General features: G+C 43.8%; 1 protein-coding gene across 5 annotated transcripts in view; it reads left to right on the top strand.

Moving 5' to 3' along the window:
* Positions 1-15,069, top strand: part of LOC110320040 (serine/threonine-protein kinase TNNI3K) — a 250,965-nt gene that overhangs the window by 199,010 nt on the left and 36,886 nt on the right. For 3 of the 5 annotated variants that reach the window (XM_021195894.1, XM_029537368.1, XM_029537371.1), the window contains 2 exons: positions 5,239-5,298; positions 9,894-10,063. In XM_021195894.1, the coding sequence (XP_021051553.1) occupies positions 5,239-5,298; positions 9,894-10,063 (230 nt within the window). Of the gene's footprint in view, positions 1-5,238; positions 5,299-9,893; positions 10,064-10,833; positions 11,701-15,069 lie in introns of those variants that run through there. The other 2 variants (XM_029537370.1, XM_029537369.1) reach the window with 2 other exon arrangements.

Here is a 15,069-nt window from a genome sequence, read left to right as displayed (position 1 = left end):
AAAAAAAAAAAAAAAAAGAGTTAGAGAGCCTGAGCCCCAGGGCCTAGTCCACGGGCAGGAACAGTCTCTGATAAAGCACCATTTAAATCTAAAGCAGGAAAGGCAAAGATACCGGAAGTCCTTCTGGGAAGAAAAACAAGTGCAAACCCCCCAAGGGTAGGGTGGACTTCACGCTATGGGTGGAGTGGGCATTATGAATTCAGTTAGTGGTTCAATAAGAGTTTTAGTGACATTTTCCAATTCAAGGCCCTGATCATGGCCCTTACATGTTAGGGATGGAGTTGTATGTGGAGCCCTGCCTCTTCAGGTGTGCAGGCTGTGCACTGACACAGCAATGAACAACTGAATGTGAAAATCGATGACTCATGCGGATGAGAGGCATGGCGGGCCGCACTCGAGGGGTGTGCTGGGCTGCACTAGTTGAATACCCCAGATGGATGTGGTAAGCGGCGCACAGGTTTGTTGTGACCGGATGGGGGTCTGCAGGAGGAAGAGTAGGTCAGTGATCACACCACAGGTTGCTCTGTGTCTTGGGGACGAGTACTGAGGACATTGTTGTTCACGTATGCAGATGAGATGGGATGTGATTACAGGCTTTCATGAGAAGCGCTGCTTGATCGGAGGTGCACGCTTGCATGATTCCCTTGTCTGCAGTCTGGATCATGCTTTTAGAAAGCTGCGCTAATAGAAGAATATTTTAATAAAGTCAGCAGGACAAGATGTGGCTCTGACAGCAGAGAGATAAGTTGAGGATGAAATTTTTATTTTAATGATATAATTCGACTTGACAAGAGTGAACTCAAACCGATCCAGTAGACAATGCTAAGTCTACAAGAATAAATAAAACACTGCTCACCTTCAAAATACCTTGTAGCTAGAGGTATCACTTACACACCAAAAGGATGTGTTTTATTAGTTGGATCTGCAGAGTGTGATGGTTTTCTCGTAGGCAGAGCATAAGAGTCAAGACAATTCTACTGTGAGAGAATATTCAGAACGAGGCCTTATGATCCATAAATGTGACCTCAGCTCATTTCTGTGGCCTCACTAGGCAACAGAGAGTATAGCCTGTGGGTATGTGGTTCGGGGCTTAGGTAGTTCACACAAGATCCTAGAATGTCCCCTAGCATCCCTTTGACCTTGACCGCCTGCTTGTGACAGGCAGGGTTCCAGAATGACCCATGAGATCCTTGCCCGTTATACATGTATGCATCGCCCCTCTCCAGGGGAATGCACAGAACACGCAGAGACAAGGAGCTGTTCTATCCCTGGTTTTCTTCTGTCTTATCCCAGAGGAAGGTTGTCCTGTGGGGACTATCCTCTTGGGCACAGCACAGAGGAATCAGTCAGAGACATGAGCCCATGCTGGCCAGGAGAAAACCACACCTCCAGCTTGTGAGCTGCCTACATCAGGCACCTCGATTTCAGTATGATGAGACTCAGGAAAGAACCAATTAATCTGTGCTGGGCTCAAGACCCATAGAAACAACAAGGTGAAACAACGTCTAAAACGTACAGTTTGCTGGAGATTCCTAAATCTGGAGTCGTTTGTTATACAGTAACGGGCCTTTTGTTATTGCCATGGTTCTGAATTCTGACCTCTTAATTCTGATTACTCAAACTATAGGAATTTGAATTCCTGTGATGCATTTGGGATATCTAGCCTCAGAATAAATGTTATTACTAAAGAGAGAACAAAGGCTAAGACTTCCTTTGTGTCCTTGCCTTGTGGCTCTACATGGTTTGCTCATGCTACAGGATCTTCTTTCAAATTTTCCAGGGCTTGCAATGTTTATCAGTGGTCAGGTTGATCATGGAGGCTGTAGATAAACTTAGAAGGAGAATCTTTATAGCTTCACAGTACACTAGATGCAAACACAGGAAAGAAAGAAGTTGCAGGTCGTCTGTGGCTTAGGATCTTAGTAAGTAAACACGGTTGTTATTTACTGAACCGGGAAAGGTTAGAGTTCATTTCGGCTCTGGTTTGGGCCTTGAGGACAAACCCGTGCCTGGCTCCAGTTTCTGCGGCCTTGTGGGAGAGCCTAAGCCTTGTTTGAGACCTTTCTCAGTCACTTCCTTATCGGGGTGACTCAGCCAGATCTGTTTGGCCCTGCCTCTGCCCTGCCTTTGCTGACATAGTGCTTTGCCATTGGCCCTGTCAGTCACTCCATATTCTCTGTCACCCTTCCTTGGCTCCTACATCATCTTACCCCACCAAAAATCCCCCTCCCAATTTTCCAAACATAGAGGCTGATGCCATAAAGTTGAGTTCCTGCTTCAACAAGACTCCTGGCTCGGTGTGTTTCTTTTGAGCTGTCAACACTCATCATCCTGCTCAGCCCCAGAGAGACCTGGGAGGGACATGGACCTCTCTCTTCTCTCCTAGTCCTATGGGCAAGGAGTCGGCAAGTTCACAGCTGGGGAGAAGTGAACCAGAGGTGGAGAGCTGGCACCTGTTTACAGACAAGAGGCTGAGTTTATAGACAAACTGACTCAAAATAAAATCATTCTGGGACAACTGAAAATGTAGAGTGTAGGATGAAAACCAAAGAACCAATGGCAGAGACAGGGAAATGTTCAGAGTCAACGGAGAAGGCATCTTAGGGACAAAGGAGTGTGCTTAACTAACACCATGAAAAGTAAGAGAAACAATGAAATATAACATTGAGCTGACCAAAGAGGAGGTATTTGTTCTCCTCACAAGGAAGATATTGGCAGAGAAAGTATGATTGGTGTGAAGGTGTGGGGGTGTTCAAAGACAGAAGGATTAGACAACTTTTAGGGTACCTTGTGGGTAAAAGTGAGCAAGGCGATGATGAGCTGGGTGGATCCTTGAGCATCCACATACTAGTTTTATTTTGTTGTTGATTTTTAAATGGGACAAAACATTGTGCATTTGTCAGCCAGTGGGATGAATACTGTCAGGTAAAGCACACAGTGGGGGTAATTGCTGGCAGAACACACACGCACACACACCACAGAACACACACACCACAAAACACACACACCACAGAACACACACACCACAGAACACACACACCACAGAACACACACGTACACACATCACCACAGAACACACACACCACAGAACACACACACCACAGAACACACACATACACACCACAGAACACACACACACCACAGAACACACACATACACATACACACCACAGAACACACACACCACAGAACACACACACCACAGAACACACACGTACACATACCACAGAACACACACACCACAGAACACACACATGCACATACCACAGAACACACACACATACACACACACACGCACACATACCACAGAACACACACACCACAGAACACACACATACACATACACATGACAGAACACACACACACACACACACACACATACACACACGCACACGCGTGCACACGTGCACACACACACACACACACACGCACACGTGCGCACACACACACGACAGAACATACACATGACAGAGCTAGCTGCAGGTAAAGGTAGGCAAGTCCATCTATCCTTGGAAACACAAGGGATGAAGGCTATGTGTGGGGAGGACCGGGTGAGTAGAGAGATGTCATCGTGGGAACTAGAGAACTGTAAGAGTTTGCAAGATGTGACAGAGCATAGGCCAGACAGAAGTAAGAGGCTCGCTCGGCAGTGCAAGAGGCCAGCTGCGGTGAATGTGATCTTAAGATGAGAACGGCGTCCTTTTGAGGAGAATTCAAAGACAAGAAAGAATAAGGAAATTGGACTTTGTGGGTGAGAATGGTAACAGGAGTGACCGACCATGGTGAAATATAAGACAAAGAAAGGGATGGGTAAAGCTGGTAAGATACCACAAATGGAGAGTTGGGTGACGCTATGGTGCCTGAGGACCAATGGAAAGTGTCTCAATGAGAAGGCTTTGTTTTTCCTGATAAGATGACTTGGGAGAACCAGGTGTCCAGAGTGTTAGAACTAAAATTCTACAAGTGAGGCACGCAAAGGAAGAGACTTAACGTAGACTGCCTAATGTCGGAGGAGGATGGGGATTATGGAAGAACCTCATAGAGCTTTTTATGAGACTCAGATAGGACCCAAGAGAGAGTGCCCATGTCAATGGAGAGGGAAAACTCACTAGGGAGGAGGAGACAAGGGGCCTGTAGGCCAGGGTGCTAGGTCTTTTGATATGTAGAGTAAAGGAACCAAGCATGCAGAGCTTGACTGTAAACCAGTCCTTAAAACACCAAAGAACAGACTGTGTGGAAGGGGTGATAACATGGTGTGCTAAAGGGAGAAACCCTTATACACAGCAGCAAGGAAGACACAGCTGCTCACCCACCAACTCAGAGGACTAGGCCTGAGCTCTCCAGCAACGCTCCCATTTGTGCAGGCTCCGGAGCCAACAGTATCCTCGGGAGAGGAATAGATAGAGAGGGAGAAATTGTTCTGCTACAGTTCTAAATTAGCTGGCTGCTGAGCCCGCACGTTCAATGGGCCTCTCCCCCTCCTGGCAGTGAAACTTTCATAAAAGGAGACATGGCAGGGTGCACAGTCCTTAGGAACTGACACAAGGAAACATATTATTTCTTTAAAAGAGACCAACGTTTTCCAAGATTTCAAGATTTTTTCCTGTATTTCCTCATTCATTTTTATATCCCCTGTGACTCGAACAAGGCTTGAAATATACAACGGACACAATAACCACTTAACCAAGCTTATATGGCATTGCAGTTCGTAATAACCAATATCTTTGATGGCAAGTTTTGAAGCTAAAACTCTAAATCTGAAAATAGGGCATAGTTGTGGAGTCCTTAGTCTTCCCTTGGCTGTCAATAAGAGATGTCATTCTGGAAATGAAGCTGATTACAAAGTGAGGGCCAGGGGTTCTTGCTGGGATGCCCACACCACACTGTAAGGCATCGAGTTGGTTAACAGCTCTCAGCATTCACTTTTATTCTTCCGTTTTGAAGAAGAAACCCTGCCATTTAAAAACATGCAAAGCTAATTAAAGATTTTCCACTATTTCATTATCTGAATGTAGTTCCAAATTCTGAGTTAAAACTCTTATCACAGAAAGACTCAACATCCCTCCATGAACAGTAAATGAACATTCAATTAGCCCTTCAATACAAGTGCATTTTAAATAAAAATATACTTTATTGTTAATCTCATTCTTTACAAATGCAAATACTCAATTTTTCAAACCAAAAGTGTTTCCTTTCTTGTATTCTTAACGGAGAAAAATAGCCCTTTCTTGTTTTACAGGGGAGACCCGAGTTCTCTGAAGTCGTTAGGAAACTGGAGGAGTGCCTGTGTAATGTGGAGGTGAGAATCTGACCTTCTGAAGCATCTATGTAGAAGCCCACAACTGCCAGGGCATCACAGGTACATGCGGGTCAGAGACTTGGTCTCAGAAGCTCTGACAAGCCAATTACGTATACAAATGAAATGAGACAATTCAAGCTGGCTCAACGGGAAGAAGGGTCCAGCGACATCCATACACAGGTTGCTCTTCTGCCCCCTGACATGAAGTTCAGGTTTAACCACAAGTCAAGAAATACACACAACTAATCAGCCCCGGGCATGGTAAGGTCCTGGCCACCATCTCTGTCTAAGGTCCAGTCTCCTACAGGGCAGTCTTACAAACTGTCAGAATTGTCTTGAAATTTCTTTCTTCTTTTTTTGGCATCCAAGATCTCCCTTGGCTGATCCCAGGCTTCAAAACTTTCCTTCTCCTGGTGTGAGGTTCCTGGGTAATTTCTTACAGTGCATTTCCTCAAGGGTTTGGTAGACAAAGGGAACAGTCTGAGAGTCTCTACAATATCCCTGCTAGGGAGGTTACAAAGGCAGTCAGGGAACATAAGTGTCATGGCGCTTGAAGACAATGACTGACTGTACTGCATTGCTACGTAGCTGACCAATGAAGACCCTAGGACAAGCAGACTGCTGCTTGTCTAGGGGCAGAGGCAAATTCATATCAGATTTTGGCGGTTACAAAAATAATCAGGCCAGAGAATGTTTGCAGTCATGCTAAGCTTAAAAATAGGTAAGTTTAAAAAAATGAAAAGATTAAAAGAATGGGAGCTGGAGAAGAGTATCTAAGAGTGTGTGAGTAAATAAATAAATAAAACAAATATTTAAGATTTTTAAGTACAAGAAGCATAATGGAAGTTAAATATTTAATCTTTTTTTCCTACAAATTTGTACAGAAGCAGTGAGCCTGCAGAAAGCTATTGTCTATTTGTGTTCAATACAGAAGAAAGACATTCTCTGAAAAAATGCACAAATCCACTGGAAGGCAGAGCCTTTACAACAAGTGATTGATGCTGAAAATCAGGCTAATGGTAAAAATTACCTTAACATCAAGGAGAAGTTTGCTTTAATTTTCTCAATAATTGCCTTAATTTGCTATATGCCTGATCATGAAATAGCATTTAAAAATAGGTAAAGGAGCTAAAACAGGAGCACCCACCCAAAAATAATACCTTTCAAACGCATGGGAAAATATAGGGACCATACACAAGACTGTGGTCCATGCGCATGCAGAGGGAAGGGGCAGAGGCCATGAGCCTGCACAATGAATCAGAAAGAGAATCCTTCAAGAAACATTTCCTTCCTACGATATATCCCATCTCAGCATTCCTGGAGCCCACTCTATCGGGAAATACTTGCAGGCTTGCAGGCATTAGTCATTCTGTCTGCTTCTTCACAGAAACTTCTGGAAAGAAGCCTTTCACTGAAAGGGGGGCATCCTTCTGACATAAAGCCTCCCTTCCCTTCCTTTTGGTATGGAAAGTTATGGATATGGGAACATTAGCTGCTCCTGTGTGTGAGACTTGAGGACTGTCTCCTGACAAGGGCATCTTCTAGAGGACTTGGTTGTTACAAGACACCTTCAGGTCTGAGCTCCAGGAATCCTCTCATGCCACTCACAGACTTTAACCAGACAAGGTTGCTCCTACCCTGGGACAGGATTAGATGGGGACAGGAAGGGCCCTATGTTCTGGGTAGTCTTATGTCAATTGGATACACAAAGTAGAGTTACTGAGAGAAAGGAACCTAAATTGAGAAAATTCCTCCAGAAGATCTAGCTGTATGCCTTTTCTTAACTAGTGATGGATGGGGGGAGAAGTCAAGCCCATTGTGGGTGGTGCCATCCCTGGGCTGCTTGTCTACATAAAGCAGGCAGGGTGAGCAAGGCAGAAGTAGCTAGCCAGTGAGCAGCTCTCCTCTGTGGCCTCTGCATCCGCTTCTGCCTCCAAGTTTCTGCCCTGCTTGAGTTTCTGTCCTGATTCCCTTCGACAATGAACAGAATATGGAAGTCCAAGCCAAATAAACGCCTTCCTTCTTAACGTGCTATTTAGTTATAGTGTTTGATTGCAGCAATAGAAACCCTCACTAAGACAAGTTGGAACAAGAAGTGGGACATTGCTGTGACAGACCTGACCATGTTTTGGGGGAGGATTGTGGAGAACACTGGCACTTTGGGTTAGAAAAGACATTGAGTGTGGAAGCTCAGTGAGCTGTTCTATGGGAGCTCAGAAGATAAGGCGTGAATCCCGCATTGAGGTATTTATATTGGTGGGGTTTGATTTTGCTTTAATTATATTGTGCCTGTGCCCTGGTTCTTCCTTCTTGAAGAAGGTACTTAGTTTAATTTCAATTTTTAAAGGAATCCAATGTTGAAAGACTTTGAACTTTTAAAAGGGATTTTTGGATTTTTAGAGATGTTGGATTTTTTTTTTAAGTGACTGAAATGTTAACGTGTTTGAATTACTAAAGACTGTGGGACTTTTAAAGTTATTTACATTTTAATGTAAGGTTGCTGGGATAAATAAGAAAGGAAAGGTATGGCTTAGTAGTTATTTGTGTGTCAAGTTGACATGGGATCAGTTGTGGTGGCTAGTCTTATGCCAACTTGACACACAGACTTTTCAGCATTATCTGAAAAGAGGAAACCTAAACTGAGAAAATTTCTCCGTAAGATCCAGCTGTAGGGAATTTCCTTAACTAGTGGTTGATGGGGGAGGGCCCGGTCCACTGTGAGTAGTTCCACCCCTGGACTGCTGCTGGTCCTGGGTTCTATAAGAAAACAGACTGAGCATCGAGGAGTAGCAAGCCAGTAAGAAGCACTCATTCATTTTTGAGTCAGCTCCTGCCTCCTGTTTTTTTCCGTGTTTGTGTTCCCATCCGACTTTCTTCCATGATGAACAGCAATATAGAAGTGTAATATAGCAATATAGAAGTGTAAGCCAAATAAACCCTTTCCTCTCCAACTTGCTTTTTGGTCATTGTGCTGCATTGCAGGTATAGAAATCGTAAATAAGGCAACCCAGAAACAGGGACGATGGATGGCAGGATCTGGCAAACAAGCTTGTTTTGTCACATTAATCAGGACTTCTGGGGCACTCTCCCCTAAGGAGAGAAGACAAAGCACCTATACACAAAAAGAGTTCATTAGACAGGTTACACTAATTAATGAGCCAGGCCTCTGGGATCTCATATGGCTATGTCCTCCCCACTATCCAGTTTCTTAGTCAGCCTGACACCAAGGTCAAGGGAGACCTGCTGGTCACACTGGTGATGTGACAATGTTTGAGAGGGTCAGAAAATATTTGAAGACAAGAATCTATAATATCTTGGAAAATGAAATAACATCACTGTTTAACAAGAATAAATCTGAAAAGAATAACACATTGTTCTTCCCAGAGCCATAGAAACAATAGTAAAAAGATGAACGGGAGACATGGTCTCAAGGTCACATTGTTAGTGCTATAATAAGCTCAGAGGCAGCTACAGCATGAGGAGGCTCTCCTATTGCAGAACGAAAGGTCTGACCATTCCTGCTCTGAGATGACCAAACAAAAAAGGACCCAATTGAACTCTAGGTCATTAAAAGAATAATGAAAACTGTCACTAGCATTGTAGTGAAGAGCAATCAGAAAGCTGAATAAGTTAAAATCCTATATTATGAGGAGCATTTGGAGAAACCAAGGATTTTTACCAAAAGGATGAGAAGATCACATCAGGGTGAGCCCACAGGTTGTTTTCAAAAATCCAAAGGACTGCCAGTTAGCAAAGAGATTGATTTTGTTCTCTTGGGAAAAACCANTTGCTAGATATTAAACCATGCTTCGTCTTACAAAATGGATCTATTCTTACAAAAGTCTATATGATGCTTACTGTTTTCACCTTCATACGATCTAAAGTCACCTGGGAAATGGATACCTGGGCACACCTGTGCCTGATTGTATTGGTTGTCTTATGTTAATTGGTATGGGAAGACCTACTTTAACACTGGATGAAACCATTCCTGGACAGAGATCTTAGTCTGTATAAAGCGGAGAGAGTGAGCTGAGCAGAATGTGTTATCATTCTGTTCCCTGCCCATGGATGCAATCTCAGAGCTGCTTCAAGCTCATGCTGCCTGAATTCCCCCACCAAGATGGACTATATCGTGAACTGTGAGCTAAAACAAACCTTTCTCCCTTAAATTGCTTTTGTTGGAGTAATTTATCTGAGCAACAAGAAAAGAAACTAAGATGGTGTATACATTTGTTTTACTTCAGGGAAAATTTTTAGCTGCAATTGAAAGGGTCTCTGCCGTGACTGAATCTTATCACCTTAATGAGGAATGTGGTTGTTGATATTTTTGGTCATAAAATGAGAATCCTCTGAATAACATTTTATTTATTTAACTTGGGTTTACAGTGTCTGGGGAAGATAGGAATAAGAATAACACCAGCTTCAAAATAGAAATGGGAGAAAAAGTAAATGAAGCTGAGCGGATCTCACAACCAGAGGTTGAGGGAAGGAGGAGCAGCGTAGACAAAGTTAAACTAGGAGCTGTCAAATGAAAGCTGCACTTCAGTTGCCTGTTGGAGTTAGTAAACAAGGCCTTCCATGCTGTCCCCACGCAGCTCATGTCTCCTGCATCAAGTAACAGCAGTGGCTCTCTGTCACCTTCCTCTTCTTCTGATTGCCTGCTGAGCCGAGGAGGGCCTGGCCGGAGCCACGTGGCAGCTTTACGGAGCCGTTTTGAGTTGGAATATGCCCTAAATGCAAGGTCCTACACTGGGTGGCCTCAAAGGTAAGTGCGGATGTCAGCAAGGGTCTTGCTGTAAATCCAGACTTCAGTGCCAGATCTGGACAGTCACCTACATACATGATGCTGTCTAGTGGAGCCTGAACATTCCTCTGGAAAACACTGGCCAAGAGCTTAGATTCCATTTTCATTATATTGTGAACAAAAACCTACATGTTCATCCTTGGTTAGTTTAGGATCTTCTGCAAGTTGTCAGTAACAGCAGTGAGCTAAGGCACCAGAGAGACATCTGCCAAGATGCAAAGTGATGAAGCATTATAAATTATTGAATAGATTTCCTGGTGGTCTTGTGGAATTCAAGGAAGGATTCCACATATCAGCCTGGAGTCAGTTCTGGTAATGGAGACCAGACATTCAGAGCAGCACCCATCTTCTATCTCAACAACTCCTCTCCTGGATATAGCCCACTAAACTGAAAGCAGACGCACAAACAATCCCCATACACAAATGCTGATGGACATCTTGTTCATAATGGCTATGAATGGAAACAACTCAAGAGTCTGCCAAAGGATAGAGAGATAGCACGTGAGAGGTACCATGTACTACAGAGTTATTCAGCTGTACAAAGGAGTAAAGGAAAGATAATCCTTGGAAACATATCTATAGAGTCCCCATTGTTGTATGATCTCACTAAGATGAGGATCCAATAGAATGGAGTGTGAACAACTTGGGCTGTCACACACACACACACACACACACACACACACACACAGTAAATACTGAGTGAGTTCTATAGCTTGGTATATTTGTTGCAGATGTGCAGGTGAGAAATCTGCTAGCAGAGTGCCAGCCTGGCTGAGTCCCAGCCCTCTCCTGGGGTAGGAGAACATAGTGTCATCATCACCTGCCTGCAAGAACATCACTTCTCCTGTCTCTACCTTCAGATCTTGCTTGTCTTAATTACCTATGCAAAGACACGATTTTCAATGTAGTCCTGTGAGATGTTGGGTCTTCAATATATAAATCTGAGGAGAGACAAGAACTATTCCATATCACCAGGTAAATCTAGGAAAAAGGAAGCAGAAATGTAGATTGATATTGCCAAGAGCTGACAAAAGAAAGATTTGGAGGGACTTCTTAGTGGGTAATTGTTCCACTTTGGATAATGAAATTTGGGAGTTAAAAGTGGTCCTTATTAAAACATTATTAATGTAGTAAATACCACTGAAGTCCCCACTTTAAAATTTATGTTATGTGAACTCCATCAGGATCTCTCCTGTTCACATGCCCCAGTTCCCTACAGCCAGGTGTTTTGTCTCTCAATCTCACAGTAATTTCAAGGAGCACTAACTGGACATCTATTGCTTTAAGATGTCTGTCTGTATGTATAACTGTTCGTCTCAGAGTTCAGGACTGACCGCCATAGCCACTGATGCCTAGCTCAGGTGTCTGCAACCTGGCTCAGGTGAGCTTAGCGGGGGCTACATTGTATCAAGATCTGCCATTGTATCAAGATCTGCCATTGTATCAAGATCTGCCATTGTATCAAGATCTGCCCTGCGACTCTCGCCCTGCACAGGTACCAGTTAGGGCATACTAGCAGAGGCTTGCCTTCCTCGCAAAAAAAAAAAAGGAGTTTCAGGAGCATGCACCTAGCCTTGGCTCAAGTTTCAGCCTCTGGCATCACAGCACACAATCACTTAAGGGCCATGGGAGAGACAGTCAAGGGCTGATATATATATATATATAAAGTCAGAGTTCATTCTTATGAGCAAGGTTGGCAGGGGCCATCTTCTTTGTGGGAACCAAGACGGGAAGTAATTGTGAACTTGAGGGAAACCCTAGAATCAGGACTACGCCTCCAAAAATGAACCATCTAAAGATCTCTCTCCTGTGGAAGCCCAGAGCCACAGGACATGGACACAGACTCTGCAGGCTCCTTCCTCTACCACAGAGAAAGCACTCAACAGCCCCAAGGTGGCGAAGGGTATGGGTGATCTAAGAGTTTTATACGGCCTGCAAAATGCTACCATTGCCTTCTCAGTTGTACTTGTATTTCTCCTCTGAAAAAAGGAGTTGCAGAAACAGCTAGGAGAGACAGACAAGAGAATCATGACAGCTCTAACCTAAGGAACATCCTGGAATTAAGTATGAGCAGTTTTGATGGTCAACCAGGCAAACCCTATGCCATTTGTTACCGGGTTTCCATCTTCAGTATGATTTCATAAGGAGTTTCAGACCAACGTTTGTTTGAGTTCAGCCACATGGCCATAGTCTAGTTATGTCTGTGCACCCCCTACTTGTGGTTTTATCAAGAAGTCAGATGTGATACTTCTGCCACAGTCTCCTGAGGTTTGTCCACCACAGACGGAAGTACACAATCAAGGAGAGGCACTATTTCAGCAGTGAGCAGTGGACAGAGACAAGCAGACCCATTGCACGGAATCCAGATCTGCTACTGTCGCCGAGTCAGGATTTGCCACTCAGAAACTGACACAGAGCAAGAGGCACAGCAGCATGTGGGGCAAGAGGAATTGGATGGAAGAGCGCGGCTTCTCGACACAGTGGGCTTGTAGGGAGACAGCCGCACAGCCGCACAGCCGCACAGCTTGCTGCTGGTCTTAGAGCAGCATCCTTGCACTTTCTCAGCGGCTTCTTCTCCACTTGCTGTCCTTCGTGGTAGTAGGACTATGGCTTCTTTTCCTTCCTGCACATTTCTCTGAACATCTTAGTCCCTGTTTACAGTGTCAGTGAACAGAAGGTCAGTTTGTTTATTGCCCCAACCCTAGAAAACAGTCTTAACTATTTGAGATCCATGATATAGATAAATGCTCCTGGTGAAGCACTTAGTGAAAATGTACAAGGAGTCAAAAGAAGGATCATGCAATTTTATGCATTGCTACATTCAGCTATCTTGCAGTTTGGCTGATGTAAGGGTGTTAAGTAATAAATATTTGTACAGCAGATAAAGAATGGAAATGGAATAAATTGGCTTGATATATGGTAGTCATTATGAATTTACAGTGGAGTCAGTGAACAGGCTCTGACTATTCCTTCCAATGTCCTATTTAAATATCTGCCACCATGGAACACCTGTGAAATGCAGGACACTCTTTTAAATACTGTTTAAATAGTTGTGTAATTAAGCTTTGAGAGGCAGACCTTTCAGTTATTGAAGATGAAGAATGGGCTCAGAAAGTATAAGCAATTCTCCTGAGAGATCAAGTAGGTGGCCCAGCTGGATTCCCACAGGGGCCTCTGCTATGCTTTCTAAATTCCCCCGGCACAGGAGGCAGCAGGATCCAGAAGCTTCTTGTGTTTTGCCAGTGCTGTATTTTCTGGACTTGTCCCAGTTTGTTCTGGAAGATGATCAAGGAATGGATTCAAGCGTTCCTCACAATCCTGCATTTTCAGCTTGTTTTCTGAAGGCTGTAGAAGGGAGTCAGTTCTTAAAGTGAAAGAGCCCAAGGATGTAGGAACTGGTGGACTAAGGCCAGCAGGGTCCTGGGGCTACCTGCCTAGCGCGGTTCCCAACTTTGCATGTTAAAATCATCTGGGAAGCTCAGAAAGGACCAGTGTCCAGGGCCAACGGAAGCTCATCATGGCCTCAGAAAACCTTGAAGGTTGTGGGTAGCTCCAACACAGCAAGCAGGTAAAACCTAAAGAGAGGCATGGTGCTAACCTGCTGGTCTCTCTGTGGGAGGAGATGCAAGCTCTGGCACCAATGGAAGAGACCTTGACAATATCCTATTTTGGCAAAGGCTGCTCTAAAGGATGATTGAGTCCGTACACTACTTCAGTCTCTGGACACTGAGCCTCAAAGCTAACTTACCCAATTACACAGGAAAGTATAATTTTGCATGGGTGATTCCACGACTCTGAAAAATGTGTACAAGGTTTGGTCTGTGCTTCCCCACTGATGTAGAGACTTGGGCTCCTCAACAATGCACTGAATCACTGCATTTATACAAACTTCTAACTGTGGTGTCAACAGCCAGGAGATTGAAATTTAAAAACTCTAGGCTTACTATAAGCTTACATTGTTTGTATGCATACTTATCTCTAGTTATGGTTAACATTTTTTCCTATATAAAAGAATTTTTCAAGGTAGAAAGTTGTCAGGTATTTCCTCCATGAAAAAGAGGAAATAGCTAATTCAGTACAAAATCACAAAATTGAGTAAAATCTGAGATTAAGGAAACCATTCTTGAAGTTCTGCGTCTTTTAAAATATTTTGTGTCCAGATATATTTAGAAACTCGGCATGTGGCACTTCTCCTCCCACAGGGTCTGAAATCTCCCATCTTGTGCATGGATTACATCATGTTAAATTTAGAAATGACAAAGTGATGAACAACCTTTCAGATGCGAAAACCAATTAGGGTTTGCATGGGGCTCAGCTCTGAGAATAGTGTGTGACCCAGTTAACTGTCCAGGAGAAGACAGTGGGGATGTAGGAGTGAAAGCTCTGAAACAGACGCCCTTGGGATCAATCGCTAGCAATTCAAGGACTCTTCTAAATAGCTTGCCTAGTGCCCTGGGAACGTATTTCAACCTAGACAATGTGAATATAACATACAAAATTCTCAATTCACACTTAATTTTCCTGGAATTATGGAACTGTGTGCTATGGTAGCTCCACGAAATGAATACATAGGTCAGGCCCTCCACTCTCACCTTCCCTTCTCCTGTTTGTCTATCCATAGAACTTTTTTTTTTTTTTTTGGTTTTTCCGAGACTGGGTTTCTCTGTATAGCCCTGGCTGTCCCGGAACTCACTTTGTAGACCAGGCTGGCCTCGAACTCAGAAATTCGCCTGCCTCTACTTCCCGAGTGCTGGGATTAAAGGCGTGTGCCACCACGCCCAGCTCATAGAACTATCTTTACTTTAACCTTTCCCCTGGTCATCGCATCATTGTTTTCACAATCCTTCCCAGGTTTTAAATGACCCCAAATCTTTTTGTCTCCACTCCACTCCACGTATACCTTTTATGTAATCCTTAGTGCCAGTTCTCTCTCTCTCTCTCTCTCTCTCTCTCTCTCTCTCTCTCTC

This window comes from Mus pahari, chromosome 4 (assembly GCF_900095145.1).
Source record: "Mus pahari chromosome 4, PAHARI_EIJ_v1.1, whole genome shotgun sequence".
Classification (NCBI taxonomy): Eukaryota; Metazoa; Chordata; class Mammalia; order Rodentia; family Muridae; genus Mus; species Mus pahari.
Note: the sequence above shows the minus strand (reverse complement) of the source record. Positions and strands in the feature narration are given on the sequence as shown.